Source organism: Parasteatoda tepidariorum, chromosome 6 (genome assembly GCF_043381705.1).
Source record: "Parasteatoda tepidariorum isolate YZ-2023 chromosome 6, CAS_Ptep_4.0, whole genome shotgun sequence".
Lineage (NCBI taxonomy): Eukaryota > Metazoa > Arthropoda > Arachnida > Araneae > Theridiidae > Parasteatoda > Parasteatoda tepidariorum.
Genome location: NC_092209.1, coordinates 54,109,433 through 54,123,736, shown reverse-complemented (window position 1 = coordinate 54,123,736; position 14,304 = coordinate 54,109,433). Strand labels below are relative to the sequence as shown.

The 14,304-nt window shown below is 29.9% G+C and overlaps 1 protein-coding gene across 1 annotated transcript in view; it reads right to left on the bottom strand.

The window, feature by feature from the left end:
• Positions 1-3,261: 3,261 nt before the first annotated feature.
• The window catches only part of LOC107441093 (26S proteasome regulatory subunit Rpt1), a 13,800-nt gene continuing 2,757 nt past the window's right edge, over positions 3,262-14,304 (bottom strand). Inside the window, exons 4-10 of the mRNA XM_016054240.3 lie at positions 13,111-13,342; positions 11,882-12,050; positions 9,043-9,207; positions 6,246-6,333; positions 5,925-6,127; positions 3,566-3,662; positions 3,262-3,484 (exon numbers count right to left, since the gene is read on the bottom strand). Of these exons, the coding sequence (XP_015909726.1) occupies positions 3,327-3,484; positions 3,566-3,662; positions 5,925-6,127; positions 6,246-6,333; positions 9,043-9,207; positions 11,882-12,050; positions 13,111-13,342 (1,112 nt within the window). The 3' untranslated portion in view covers positions 3,262-3,326. The remainder of the gene's footprint in view (positions 3,485-3,565; positions 3,663-5,924; positions 6,128-6,245; positions 6,334-9,042; positions 9,208-11,881; positions 12,051-13,110; positions 13,343-14,304) is intronic.

Below are 14,304 nucleotides of genomic sequence, written 5' to 3'. Positions count from 1 at the left end.
CATCTTCTGTCGCATATGCTTAGATCTTCTTTTTTTTTTTTAATTGAAACTGGAATACTCTCAAATTTCGTAACAATATGTACCTTGTAGTTTTCAATAAATTTGTCGTTTTACCATCCGCACTTGTCCTTACGTTTGCGTCATTTCTAAACTTTATTGTAAAGCATATTCGCAAAGGCACGACTTCGTATTTGCGTTATGTAGTTTAGACTTGTTATGCCTGGGAAGTGCTATTTTAATCCCCAATGGATGGATAATCAAGCTTATAAAGAATGGATTTTATCCATGCCCGAAAAGAAGTTCAAAGCCAAGTGCCGATTAAATATGAAGGAGATCGACATCGCGAAAATGGAAGAATCTGCTCTGAAATCACACATGAAAGAAAGGTAAAACAAAACAGCAGTCTCATGCCCTGAGTTCTCTTTTTCCAGACATCAACATCGTGTGCCCCATGTGAAACAGAAACTTTAGTGGCCGAGGTAACATTGTCTTCTTATCTGGTCAAAAGGAATGTGCTTGATGCTGAAATTCTCTGGAGTCTGAAGTGCATCACTAGTAATTATTCATGTAACTCCTGTGAAGGCATTAGTAAATTGTTCTCCAAAATGTTTGCTGATAGCTGTATAGCGAGACAATTTTTTTGTAGTGCCACAAAGTGAGCCTATTTGGGCTCCTTTGAATTGGCACTATACTTCAAAGGGATTCTTATAAATGAGCTGAAGAATGTTGATTGCTACACTGTACTCTTTGATGAGACGTTAAATCAGTCTCTACAATCTAAGCAGATGGGCATTATGGTAAGGAATTGATAATAAAGTTTGCACTAAGTATCTTACCTCCCAATTTATGGGTCATGGAACTGCAGAAAGTATTTTGTCCTCTTTTTACAAATGCATGGATGATGGTTAAAAGCTATCTAAAATACTTCAATTGGAAATTCTATTAGAAGCTTCAGTGTGAATTAAAAGAGAAATATTCCCACCAGGTCATATTCATTGGCAATTGTGGATTACACATAACGAATAATGCTTTTAAACATGGTGAAAATGGGATATGTTCCTTCTAATTTTTATTTTCAGAAAGAATTTTTGCTGCATAACATTTAGAGAAGGTTGTGTAAATTATGGATGAATAATTTCAGAAACGATGTTTAATAGAGGAGAGGGTTATGGAATAGTCATGGAATATGGAATACCTAAGATTTAGCTCTGCCTTTCATGCAGCCTTCACATGGAAATACACAGGATTAAAGGATTTCACCATTTACACCTTATTACCATTAGTTATAGATTGTGCTGAAAATGATTTTGTGAATTAATATGTAAAACCAGTAGGGTTTTTAAAAAAATATAAATTTAAGTCCATAATACATATACTCTCTTCTCTCTATATAGGCAAAGCATTTAGGTATTATATTTAAAATTAATTATTGCCACAACAAGCATTGTTGCTTCTAGTAAAATAGAAGAGAATAATTTTTAAAATTGGTCTTAGATTAAGGTCCTTGAAAATTTTGTTGAGGTCCTTGAATTTCAATCTCATCATAGAGTGGGAACCCTGTTAACAAATAGTGTAGAAAAGCACTGAGATAAAAATTTAGCTTGAGATAATAAAAGAAAAACAGAAATAAATTATTAAAAATGGTAACCTGTGAGGAACAACCATTCGGGCAATTGAGCAACCCTATAGGAAGCTGACTCATAAAATGCCTTAAAAGTTGAAGATAGAGGTTGAACTTATGATAGTTCATAATTATCTCTAATGCAATGACCATTTTAACAGGACAAGGTAACTTGCATCCTCCACTTAATTCAAATGAATCGCTTAACCTCCCCTCCCCCCTCCAAATATATTTTAAACAGAGGAATTTATTTCAATTAATAAAAATATTTTGAATAAAGTATATTAAATCTATTGCATACAATGTAAACTTTCCCGTGACATTAAAATGTTAACACAAAAACAAAATTATATGCTATAAATCTGATTCAAATATTTTACCTGTTGTAAAAAGGCAATTATATATTTATAGGTATTAATAAAGTTCTTGATTCTAAAGGAAAATGACAAAATTGTCAACTACAAACTAGGTTGCTGTGGGATCATGGAAACCTTGTCAACTTGAAAAATCTTTCATAAATTATTAATACAGTCAATATATAGTGCTATAACCGTTGCGTAGGCAATTTAACTAATGGTTCCCAAACTCCTCCCTTTTATTACACATTATTCAAATAAATAACTGAAAAATATGTAGTATCAAAAAAGTGTTATTTTTCCTAATCTTTGTCTTGCATACAAAAAAAAAATAGTAATCTTTAGCTGATGAGCAATCCTCAACATCAGATATGAAAACATTTCCCGTATCTCTGATAATTTTTCTTGAATTTCTTTTATTCAGTTTTTTAAACCTGCTATTCGGGCACATAAAAGTAGTCTCATAAAATCGCTTAGCGAATTCATCGACTTTTGTCCAAATACTGGAAGATTGCGGCTTCTTGGAATGGCGAACCACTTCTTCAACATCCTTGTGATCTGCTCTTTTATTTAAATTTTTTAGATTTTAAATTTTTTTCACGAGCAGAAATTATTAATTGCCTATTTTCCCATATGCTACAAACTGCAGATTTGGATCGTTTATATTCCCTGCGAATATCAGCTCGATTGCATCCATTTTCAATTTTTCTGATTATGCCATTTTATCATCAATGGAGAACGTTTTACATTTACTGCTCGCCATAGTTAAATTTGAGACACTTGTTTGCAGGATTTTGTTTAACTCAACTGAGAGCAAAAAGGAGTTGAAATGAGGGTCTTATCAGCACATATTAGTGTCCAACCCTTTGAGCAATTATGAATAATTACTCAGTCCCTCCGACAGAAAATGCATATTGATGCAACTTACACCTTACAGGTTCATCATCTGCCGGGGGTTGGAAACATCTGCTTGGTTTGTTTAAGGATGGGAAAGTGAGATAAAAGAAGCAAACAAGAAAATATGCTTATCGCTACATTCCCCTCAATAAATGGTTTTAAAAATCGGTATATGTATTTATTTCAAAGTAGAAATTTCAAAATTATTACAAAAAATATGGAAAAAAATCTGCCGAAGACAGAAAAAAAGTTCATTATATCCAACTCCCTCACTTTTTTGCATCACTATATCCACAAAAAATAACATGCTTGTATAGCAAGGCACGGGGCCGAATTCACTATAGCGGGGTTTGACTGTATATGTAACTTGAAATATGAACAAAGTAATTACTAAACCACATGAGCATTTTTATTAATGAATGCAAATATTTATAAATCACAGAAAACACAATTTAATTATAAGTCATATAACGTGGAGTTGAACTGAATTTTGCATAAGATTTAATAACTTTGTTAATGGCTTCCAAAAAGTCTTTTTCAGTGGCAATTTTACGCCTTGCCCTAATGGCAAACATTCCAGCTTCTGTACAAACACTACGAATTTCAGCACCTACACGGAAAAGATAGAGGTTGAAACACTGAATAATAAATAAGAATGTAAATTTGAAGTTTATATGCACTAAATACATACCTGTGCTGTTTGGGCATAAGCGAGCTAACAGATCATATCTAATGTCTCTTTCTACACTCATTGATCGGGCATGGATTCTAAAAATGTGTGTACGACCCTAGAGGGAAAACAAAATAGAGTTTTTATGAATAATGCTTTATGTGAAAATAAAAGGCAAGGATTGTTAAATAAACGAAAATTGTATAAAGGTTTTTTTTTTTTTTTAAAGAAAAACTATTATGATTTTAATAAAATATATAGCAAAGCACAATATGCTTCTATAGAACATAGGATTATCATTGTGCTGCAGATAATGACAAACATTAAAATAAACCAGTCGGCTGCGCCCCCTGCTCGCCAACCCCCGAAAATTGCTACGCAAACCAAGCTCGCTACTAACTTAGTTACATTGCAAATGCACAAAATTCTAAGAATTCAAAACAATCATTCAAATCCATAAAACAACTTCAAAAAAAAAAAAAACTAAATCTTTTTAGTAAATACTAAGTCATTAAAATAAATTTGAATTCAAATAAATGACATGTAATTCGTTAAACCTATTAGAAATGCGCTATAGTATAAAATCTTAAAGCGTAACAGCATGACTGAGACTCATTTTTCAATGAATAACTAATAACAATAATAAATCAAATAAATTCGTAATATAAATAAAAAATCGTCAAATAAATTCGTAACATATAAATTCGTGAAAAAAAGCGCATTCGACAAAATACTAAAATAGAGATCTATCGACAAAGACTACTCACACCTGCCTAGCTTAATAGTATGAGATTGCCGCAGCTGATAGGGTGAATTTCGGAAGAGATCATATTTGGTGAGAATGCTCTGTCTGGTTATTTCAGCTTCCGTTTTTAAAAGCGTTATATGCTGAGCCACCTCAGCTAGATTTGGCATGTGAAATTTTTAGCAGCAATCATTGGTCGATTTTCTAGCGTTGCCATTCGGGGAGTTGAAATGAGGCTTTTTTTTGTCGCCGTGTAAGAGAAATATATATAGATGGAGTTTCACAAAGATCACCAATAATGTATCTTAATAGAATCCTTGTCAAAATTGAAGTAAAAAAAATTATGCATAATTAAGGTCTCAAATTAATATTTTAGCCAAGGAAAACAGAAAACATGATGAAATTTAATGAAATAAAAATCTAATGGGGCAAAAAAGATCAAATTACAAGTTAAATTGATTATCTAATGAAACTTAGACCTGCTTCTATCACCTTTCTCTCTATTTCTTCCTGCAATTAATCAAGTTTTGTATACTTCCGCTTTTCACGGTGATTATCGTTAGATTTTTATCACATTTTTGCCCTTTGTCCGCTTTAATATTAATACGCTCCTCTGTCTATATAAATTAAAAACCAGGAAAAGTCAGAGTATTTGACACTCAATCAACTTGCTGGTTTTCACTCTTCCATTTTTCTTAATTTGTGCTTGCACAATAGGTGATTAAAAAAAAAAAAAACACTTTTTCCCGATCCGGCTATCATTAGGTACATCTTTAAGATTCTATACTGTCTATTGGATGTCCGAGTAAAGGAACTTGAAACTTCTGCCTCAAGAGTATTGAGATGTTAGATTTTTTTAAAATCCTCTTTAGTTACTCAGTTTTGGCTGTTCTCTATTTATTATGACAAATTGTTTTTTAATTTTGGATAATACATTATTATTGCGATTGATTAATTAATATGAACAAAACGTTTTTTTATTGACCTATATTTATCTATTTGACAAAGATTAACAAAACAATATTTTTCAATTGAATAAATTCTGATTCTATAGAAAATCGGTATCATTTGCAAGTTTTGCTTGATGTGGAATCACGTTTGCTTTTGTTAAAAATTGTCAGCATTTATAAAAATAATAAAGGAGAAGATTGTTTTTTAATTTAAGCATACAACTATTTATTACTAATAGCAGACGATTATTTTAAAAAGCAAATTACAGCTTTATTTAGCATTTTGCTACAGTAAAATTTGTGCAAGTTAGCAATTAGTTATACGTATGTGCATGTATAATAAATAAAAACAATCGCTTTAATTTTAACTGCTTATTAATGGCTGCTAAAAAAATTATAGTCAAATATTTATCTCAATATTAAAGGAATAATTATAAATCACAATTTTTATAAAATCAAAAATGAAATATCAAAACACATATTTTAGTGTAACTAAAAAATTATCCTGCATATCATTGAGCAATTGATAAACTGTATATTTAGTATTTTAGCTATTTGACATTTCATAATGCTTATTCAAAGATTGAAATAAATTAATGAATAAACGATTGCATGTAATTGAAATCTGCAGTAAAAACATGTACGAAAAATCATTCAAATATGAATAGAAAAATAAACAGCTCACCTCTAGATCAGGCAAGCCAAACTCAATCTTCCTATCTAATCTACCAGGACGCATTAGAGCAGGATCTAAAATATCAGGTCTATTAGTAGCCATCAAAACCTTGATATTGCCTCGAGGATCAAAACCATCCAACTGGTTAATGAGTTCTAACATTGTTCTTTGAACTTCATTATCACCTCCAGCACCATCATCGAACCTCGCCCCTAGGAAAAAAAATTATGAATGAAGGCAAAAGAAAATTTCACTTAACAAAGATTTTAAATTTATTCTTCAGCTATTATTGCTGCTAATTTAGAGCATGAGTTCATTATAATGCCTTACCTCCAATTGCATCTATTTCATCAAAAAATATTAGACAGGCCTTTTTATTCCTTGCCATCTCAAACAGCTCGCGAACCATTCGAGCACCCTTGAAGAGAAAAATAAAGTCAGCAGGCTCATAAACAACATAAAAGCTTATTATTAAAAAATTTTAAGTAATTTTATCTAAGGTAAAAGCACCAAGGGCTAGAAATATAAAATACAAGTATGATATAAAAAGTACCAAATACAGAGAAACCTGTAAGAGTTGACCATTTGCGGTGCATTGATTTAGTGGTTAACTAATAAAGGGGAATGAATTAGGTTTAATTTATAACAGATTTTTATGGACATTAAACAAAGGAGTTTAGGTTACCTTGAAACACTATTTGCCCACTTCCGTGAAGTTTCAATACATAACAATATAGCAAAGTAAATTTCCTGACAAACTTTTTTTTTTCTGGTTAATTTCTGTAGGATTTAGAATAGCATGCAAAAACAATCTTAAACGAATTTGACTTAATTTAGACAGTCAATATACAAGAAAGACATGTAGACAAAAAGCAATAACTTTCAGTTCCTGAAAATATTTTATTATTTCTGGAACTGGATCTTCCGACCTAATTTACCAGGATGTATTAGAGCAGGATCTAAAATATCAGGCCTATTAGTAGCCATCAGAACCATCCAACTGGTCAAATAAGTTCGAACATCAGTCTTTCAACCCTTATCAAAACAAGAATTCAATTGATAGAATTTTTTGTGAAAACTGCAAGATAATGAGCTGTAAACTAGGAGATAGGCCAACGTTTTTTAACGTTACACACTAAATTATTCCATTACCACACGATGCAAATAAATTCTAACATTCTCATATTGTTTAACAACTAAAAGATCAAAAAACGTTTTTTATAGTAATTGTTGAAATTAACATTGCACAAGAAAAAACCGGCCAAATTTTATAAAAGTTGGTTAAAAAAAGTGTAAACTACAGCTTATACCAATACTTAAAATTTTTTTTATATAATTACGCTTTGATAGATTTTTTTCAATAAAAAGATTTATATATTTGAAAGATTATTACTTTGATTTCTTAACTCTAAATAGAGTTTTAACTATTTTTTTTTAACTCTTTTATATTAAATTGTACTTTATATATGCAGGGGTAGTTGTTAGCCCAACTCAAAAATCCTGAAATTTTTTTGACTAAAATCATCAATTACGCAATTCAAAAAAATTAATGACTTTATAAATTTAAATCAGTTATATTTTTCACAACATGAATTTTTAAATAAATTCTATGCAGCATAATGTAAATGAATAATTATGCATAAGTTTACTTTTATCTCTAATCACATTTATTATTCTACCAGAAAAAATATTTACAAATGAAAGAGATGCCAAGTATAAATTCTAGTTCTAATATTTTAAATAAAATATATAAGAACTAGGAGGCTCCGCCCCCTGCTCGCTAACGCTCGCCAACCTCCGAGAATTGCTACGCAATCCTATGTGGTTCACGCAGTGAACCATGGCTCGCTGCGCTCGCTCGCCAATGAACACAATGCTCTAGCACAAAGACATAATATATTATCATCAAAGACATAGTATTTTATCATCAAAGACATAGTATTGTACTTATGTAGAAGAATTCTACCAATGTTCTTATTGGCTTCTAAAAATTAGATTGTACATGGTGAAAAAATCAAAACATTAGCTAAATAAGAAACATATTAGCAAAATAAATTATCAAATATTGCTTCACTAATATTCTGCATTTTAAAGCGTGAAAATTCAATGCATAAATAAACGCGAAATATAAAAAAATTAAATGCATTCAATACAAACACTTAAACGTTTTTTAGGCGTTTAGGTAGCTCCCAGTAGAAAAATATCAATTCAACAGCGGCCTTTTAAAGCATTCTCACTTCAATTAATTAATTAATTCCTAATTGAGTTTAAATTAAATATTATCATGTTTTTAGTGCATGAATCTGAATTGAACAACCTGATAATGCTCACTCTGGTTATCCAATCAATTAAAAATGAAAACTGTTGCCAGCGCGAGAAAAGAAATATCGGTTTTATTGATACATACATACGTACGTATTAGCGTTTTATATAATATAGACATTTACACATAAATGTGATCGACGATTTCTTGGAACTTCTGGACCTCGGATATCCAGATCACAATCCTCTCTGTATATGTACATATATTTGCCCTTTCGTTGAATTTTTATTTCATTACTAAAATATTAAATTTATCACAAGTATTTACAACATCAAGATCTTACTAGTATACCAATTTTTCTGACTAAAATTAAAATACTAGTAATCACTGTGAAAAGTTGTTTACCTTTTGATATTACTTTTAAACAATACATTTGACACAGGAAATACCCCTTAATGATTTTGAACTATTATAACTTATTGTATTAACTATTATAAAGATATCAGTCTAGTATATGAGTAAAGTGTTTGTTTTTTCTCCAAAAATCTTTGAAGAAGTAGATAATAATCGATAAGTGGTTTATGAATTCTGCAAAATGCAAACAAAAGACATTTATTTTAGCATAAAGAAGTAATTATCTGTCCTAAAAAACAATAATAATGCTTTTTGTTTCACATACAATGCACCTTTTTCTTCTTCCTAATTCTGGAAATCCTTGTTGACATTTTTAAACCAATAAAATAACTGGCATAAACAAAATTTTTTATCTGTTTACTATGACGGTACAAAAAACGAAGATAATATTTTTAAAAAATGAATAACAAGCATGATATAAATGCAATAAAAATAAGGTTAGCAACATACTTCTCCAACATATTTTTGTACAAGTTCAGATCCAATAACTCTTATGAAACAAGCATCAGTTCTATTAGCTACAGCTCTAGCACAAAGAGTTTTTCCAGTTCCAGGTGGTCCAAAGAGTAAAACTCCTTTGGGAGGCTCAATACCCAAGTTAACAAATTTCTCTGGCTATATATAGTAATACAGAAATATAAAATCTTAATACACATTTTATTCAAAGCACTAACACATAATTAATTATATTTATGAGTAACAACACTATGTACACTCGGCGTATCTAAATTAACAAGTAAAACACAAGACTTATACTTCGAATGTAAAATCTTAGCATTTTTAAAAAGCAAAACTCCCTTGCGAGAGGATGAATTTTAAATATAGGGGAGAGTTGGACAAAACGGGATACCATTATTGTTTTTATTTACTGCTGAATATCTGTTAAGAAAAACCATACATAATTTTTTTTGTAGCTACAACATTTATTGAAGCACACAAAAAACATATTTTCAACTAATTTTAATGACCGTGTGTTAAAAAAAAATTAATATCCAAACTCTTACATATCCCGTTTTAGCATACCTGGGTTGGATAAAATGGGATAGGGTTTACAATGTTTAATTTTTTGCATAAAACTTAGTGAAAAGCATAATTAACTGACAGAGAACTGCAAAGCAAAATGTCTATAAATTATATTTATGGGATTTTACTGTTCTAACACTTTTATATAGATTGTTATTTTATAAGTAAGTACACAAAAAAATATTATGCTACATTTGCTTTTAAAGACTGAGTTTTCAAACATGAAGGCTTATTTTCGTTGCCGAAATGTGCCTTGTGCTTTTAAGAGAAATTTCTTAGCAGCCTTTTCTTCAATTTTCTTAGCTATTTTTTATAGTTTAATCATCCTTTCCTTTTCTTCCATTTCTAATTCACTTTCATATGGAGACGATGTTATTACTACAGTTTTTTTCTTTCTTTTATCAGCCATTTTTTCTGGGCTAGGTCCTTTTACTTGAGGTACAGGATTGAAAAGGGTAACTTAGGGGGATAATAGGAGGGTTCTAATCCTTTCTCCCCTGAAAATGTTGCAGATTGGTCTTCTCCTACGATGTCCCTCGAAGATGTGTGTCCAGCCGTGTTAAAACAATTATTAAAACTAACTCTCCATTGATGTCGCAACATCCATGAAAGACTCTTTAATAATCAAGTATTTAAATTTTTCAGTAAACAAAGAGAAGAAATTCTTTTTAGAATTGAATGTAGATTGAATTGAGATATCCAGAAAATTAAGAAGTTTATATGTAAAGAAGCTCAAGTCTTCATCAGAGAAATACATTACAATTAGTTCTAAAGAAAAATGTGAAATCTTAGAGTCGAAAATAAAATACATAATAATGAAGGCTAATAAACAAAATTTGCTTTACTATATAAAGAAACTAAATTTTTCAAAAATATATGTAGCTATTATAAATAAGTTTTTCTAAAAGCCTAGGCCTACATTAATATATGGCTATTTTAAAATGTAATAATCTAACAAATTAATAGACGGATAAAACGGGACATAAAAAACTCTATCCCATTTTATCCAACTCATAAGTGTCCCGTTTTGTCCAACTCCGACACTTTTTGAAACAAACATGGCTGCTGCCTAAATGTGAAAAGAAAATTAAAAAGACTGCACATAAAAATATTGGTAAATAAATGGTTAATCAAATTTAATACTCACCACAATTTTATTCCCATATATGTACACAGTACAATGTAAAAAAACAACGCACGTAAATGTAGAAAATGGCAAAAAAATAGAGTAAAAAAGTTCAGAGACTTACAATTTTCTATCAAATAGTGAGCTCGAGGTGGGACACACCGAGAATAATATAATCACGGTCGAATAACACGTTTTTGTCGTTGTCCACTAGATAGCTACAATAGTCTGGTCCCTAGGCGACGTTTCCCGTTTTGTCCGACTATCCCGTTTTATCCAACTCTCCCCTACATACTTTTTCATGACTTTCAAAGTATTTCTGCTTTAATATTTATTTTGTTATTATATGGCTACCTTACATTTGATGTCAGGATATAATAAAGTCTAAATTTTAAAGAAATGTAACTTTTATTTAAATATTCAAAAATTATCGAGAACTTGATAATTTTCACATTTAACTTGTTATTTTACATACGGGAGATATTTCTTTACAAACAAAAATTTAACATTTGAATAAATGTAATGGTTCCATATTAACATAATATTATTACTTAATGCTTTCTTGCAAAATATAATGTAGTTGTTAGAGCACATTTTAACACTATTTATATTAACTACTTATGGGTGAATTATTTGGTAAATAAATTAATATAGAAAGAGAAAATTATTGGGACAAGCACAACATTTGTCCAGAGCAGCCGAATACTAACTATTTGGTGCAACCCTATATAGCATGTGAATTTATTTAACTCATATAAAAGTACTCTTATTCAAAAGTACACATTATGAATGCAGAAACGCAAAAAATTACATCGAGGCCATCAAACTTTTGATCCCTCTCTTAATTAAATTTGTTTTGCACCAACAACAGGATTTTTACAAATTGCCAACCCTGATGTTTTGAGGATTGAAAATCCAAATCTAACAAAAAATTATGATTTTACAATTTATACAATATCAATTAACTTTAATTTATTAATTATTTGTATACTCAACTCGTAATTAAGCATTTGCATACTAATACATAAAAAAATTACATTATACAGTGAGTTATTTAGTAAGATCAATACTGCATAAGATCAATATCAATATATGATAAGATCACTGCATGCATTGTTAATTCAGGAAATATCATCTTACATGGAGAAGAGGAGTTTCAACAACTTCCCTCAACTTTTCGATTTGTTCTTTACAACCACCAACGTCACTGTAAGTTACATCAGGCTTCTCTTCAACCTGCATCATGGTTACAGTAGGATCTATCTTAGGTGGAAGAGGAATATGAATTTGGTATTTATTTCGATCAACTCTAAAATAGAAAGATTTTTTTTTTTTAAATTTAGATTTGTTTTATATATGCACATGAAATCTATAACAAAATATCTTTCGCTATTGTTTAAAAAATTTTTTTTTGCTTTCTTAGGTACTTTTAAGTTAAATCATTTTCTTTAAATTTAGGACTGATTTTTACGGATTGAAAAAATTTCCTGTTCTTTGGTTATTGTGTATTTATAAATTTTTAAAAATGTAAGAATTTTTCATGAAAAAAAAAAAAATAACAATTCAGCTTAGAAGAATCTTCACTTTTGGGCATGTAATCCATATAAGTTATGGAGGCTAAAAGATGTAATTACTTAGCTGGGCCTTAAACATGAATAACTGTTTTGATTCAAATCTATACGCATGCCATTAAATATTTAAAAAAAAAAAAAAAAAAAAGCAAGAGCAGTGCAATGAATTATTTGAATTGTTCAAGGTGAAAAAAATAAGCAAACACATTTTTTTTTTTTTTGCTTTTTAAAGGGCCTAAACCTATAAATGTAAACCTGTAATGATTTCTACTACATATGACCAATGAAATACAGAGGACAACAACAATAATTTTGAACAGATAAAAATAAAAAAGTAAGAAACCATGCTAATTTTTAGCAGAAGTATTATGGTTTGGGCAGCTGCTTTGTTTAATGTGTTGAAATTTTTAAATTTCCATGTTCAACAACTTATTTTAATTTTGATTCATAACATATTATGCTGAAAGTTTTGACAACAATGAATGCAGCTTCAAATAGAAGAATTTAAAAGCATTTAACTCTTAACAAAAGGATAGAAATAAAACTTAATTCCTCAATAAAATAAAAACTTAATTCCCCTTCAAAAACAACATAATATTTGCACAAATTAAATGGATATACACTACTTTGAACAGAAATACAAACTACGGAAAATATAGTGTTTAGAATAATTAAAATATCATAATTATATATCACAATATCATTATTAATATCATTAAATATCACAATATCATTACACTCAATTAATTTAAGATAGTAAAATAACAAATACCAAGTGAAAAAAACAACAAGCCCTACCCAACTCTCATTCCTTCTTCAATATCAGTAGGTGCAACAGAATCTGCAAGATCAACCACAAATTTTGCAAATTGTTTTACATTAATGATATATTTAGGATCATCAGAGTCTGTGGTGATAATTTTGGTGCAGCGTGCAACCTGCAAAGGTTGCTCATTTTGAAGGGTTTGTTTGTCAGCAGCAAGATCCCAAAGTGCTGGAGGAGCAAGACCCGTGTCAGATTCTTTGATACCTATAAATAAATTTATATTCAGACATCTGTAAATTAATTGCATGAATTGAATACATCCAGATATAATATTGATAATGAATAAATAAACTTTGATAACATTTGAAACATTGGAGGAATGCAAGGCATATTGGGATTTTTTAATCATGCACATTGTTGCTGCCCGTTTTTTAGTGAAAATGTTTCAATACAGTGATTCTGAGTGTATATCTATATTGTGGCTAACATAGGCTTCAAATCTTAACCTTGGGGACTCTTTTACGCAAATAATTCCAAATTCATCTCTGAATGCAACACTATCATTCAAGAGGTTACTGAAAGCTTCAATGTTTTGACAATTTAAAAAGTTAAGCAGAATTTCATTAGTTGTCTCCCCACCCTCTCATAGCAAGTATGGGCAAGTATAAGACATCAAAAACTGAATACTTGTTCAACTTTTAAAATGTGAATGTAATATGAATAATTATAATTAGATTTTTAAAAACTAATGACTCCTAACTCAATAGTTTTTAAAAATTATATTTTTTTAAAATTTCATATAGTTTAATATCTATCACCGTGCAATAACCTTCTGAGCATTAACTCTAATATTTTCTAAATTATAAGTGTTGGTTAGAGTCCTGCAACAAATCTAATTTTTACTCATCAAACAAAGTCCTGCAGAACAATTTGTATCTTGAATAAAATTATCTTTAGCTTTGACCACTTGCTGTTTCATAGGAATGATGCTGCTTTAGAAGAGGAACATTTGACACCCTGCACAAATTTCAGCACATTTATCAGTAATCTCCCTCTCCCATATCTTTGCCATTCTGAGGAGGAAATTAATGAATTAGCTTTTGGCTATAACATTTTTATAAAATCGGTGTATCAGTCTTTAGCAGACAGCAGGAGAAATCGATCAAAATTTTTATCAAGAGAGCTTCTAAAGCAAGCTGTAAAAGAATTAAATTCCGAGATTTCCA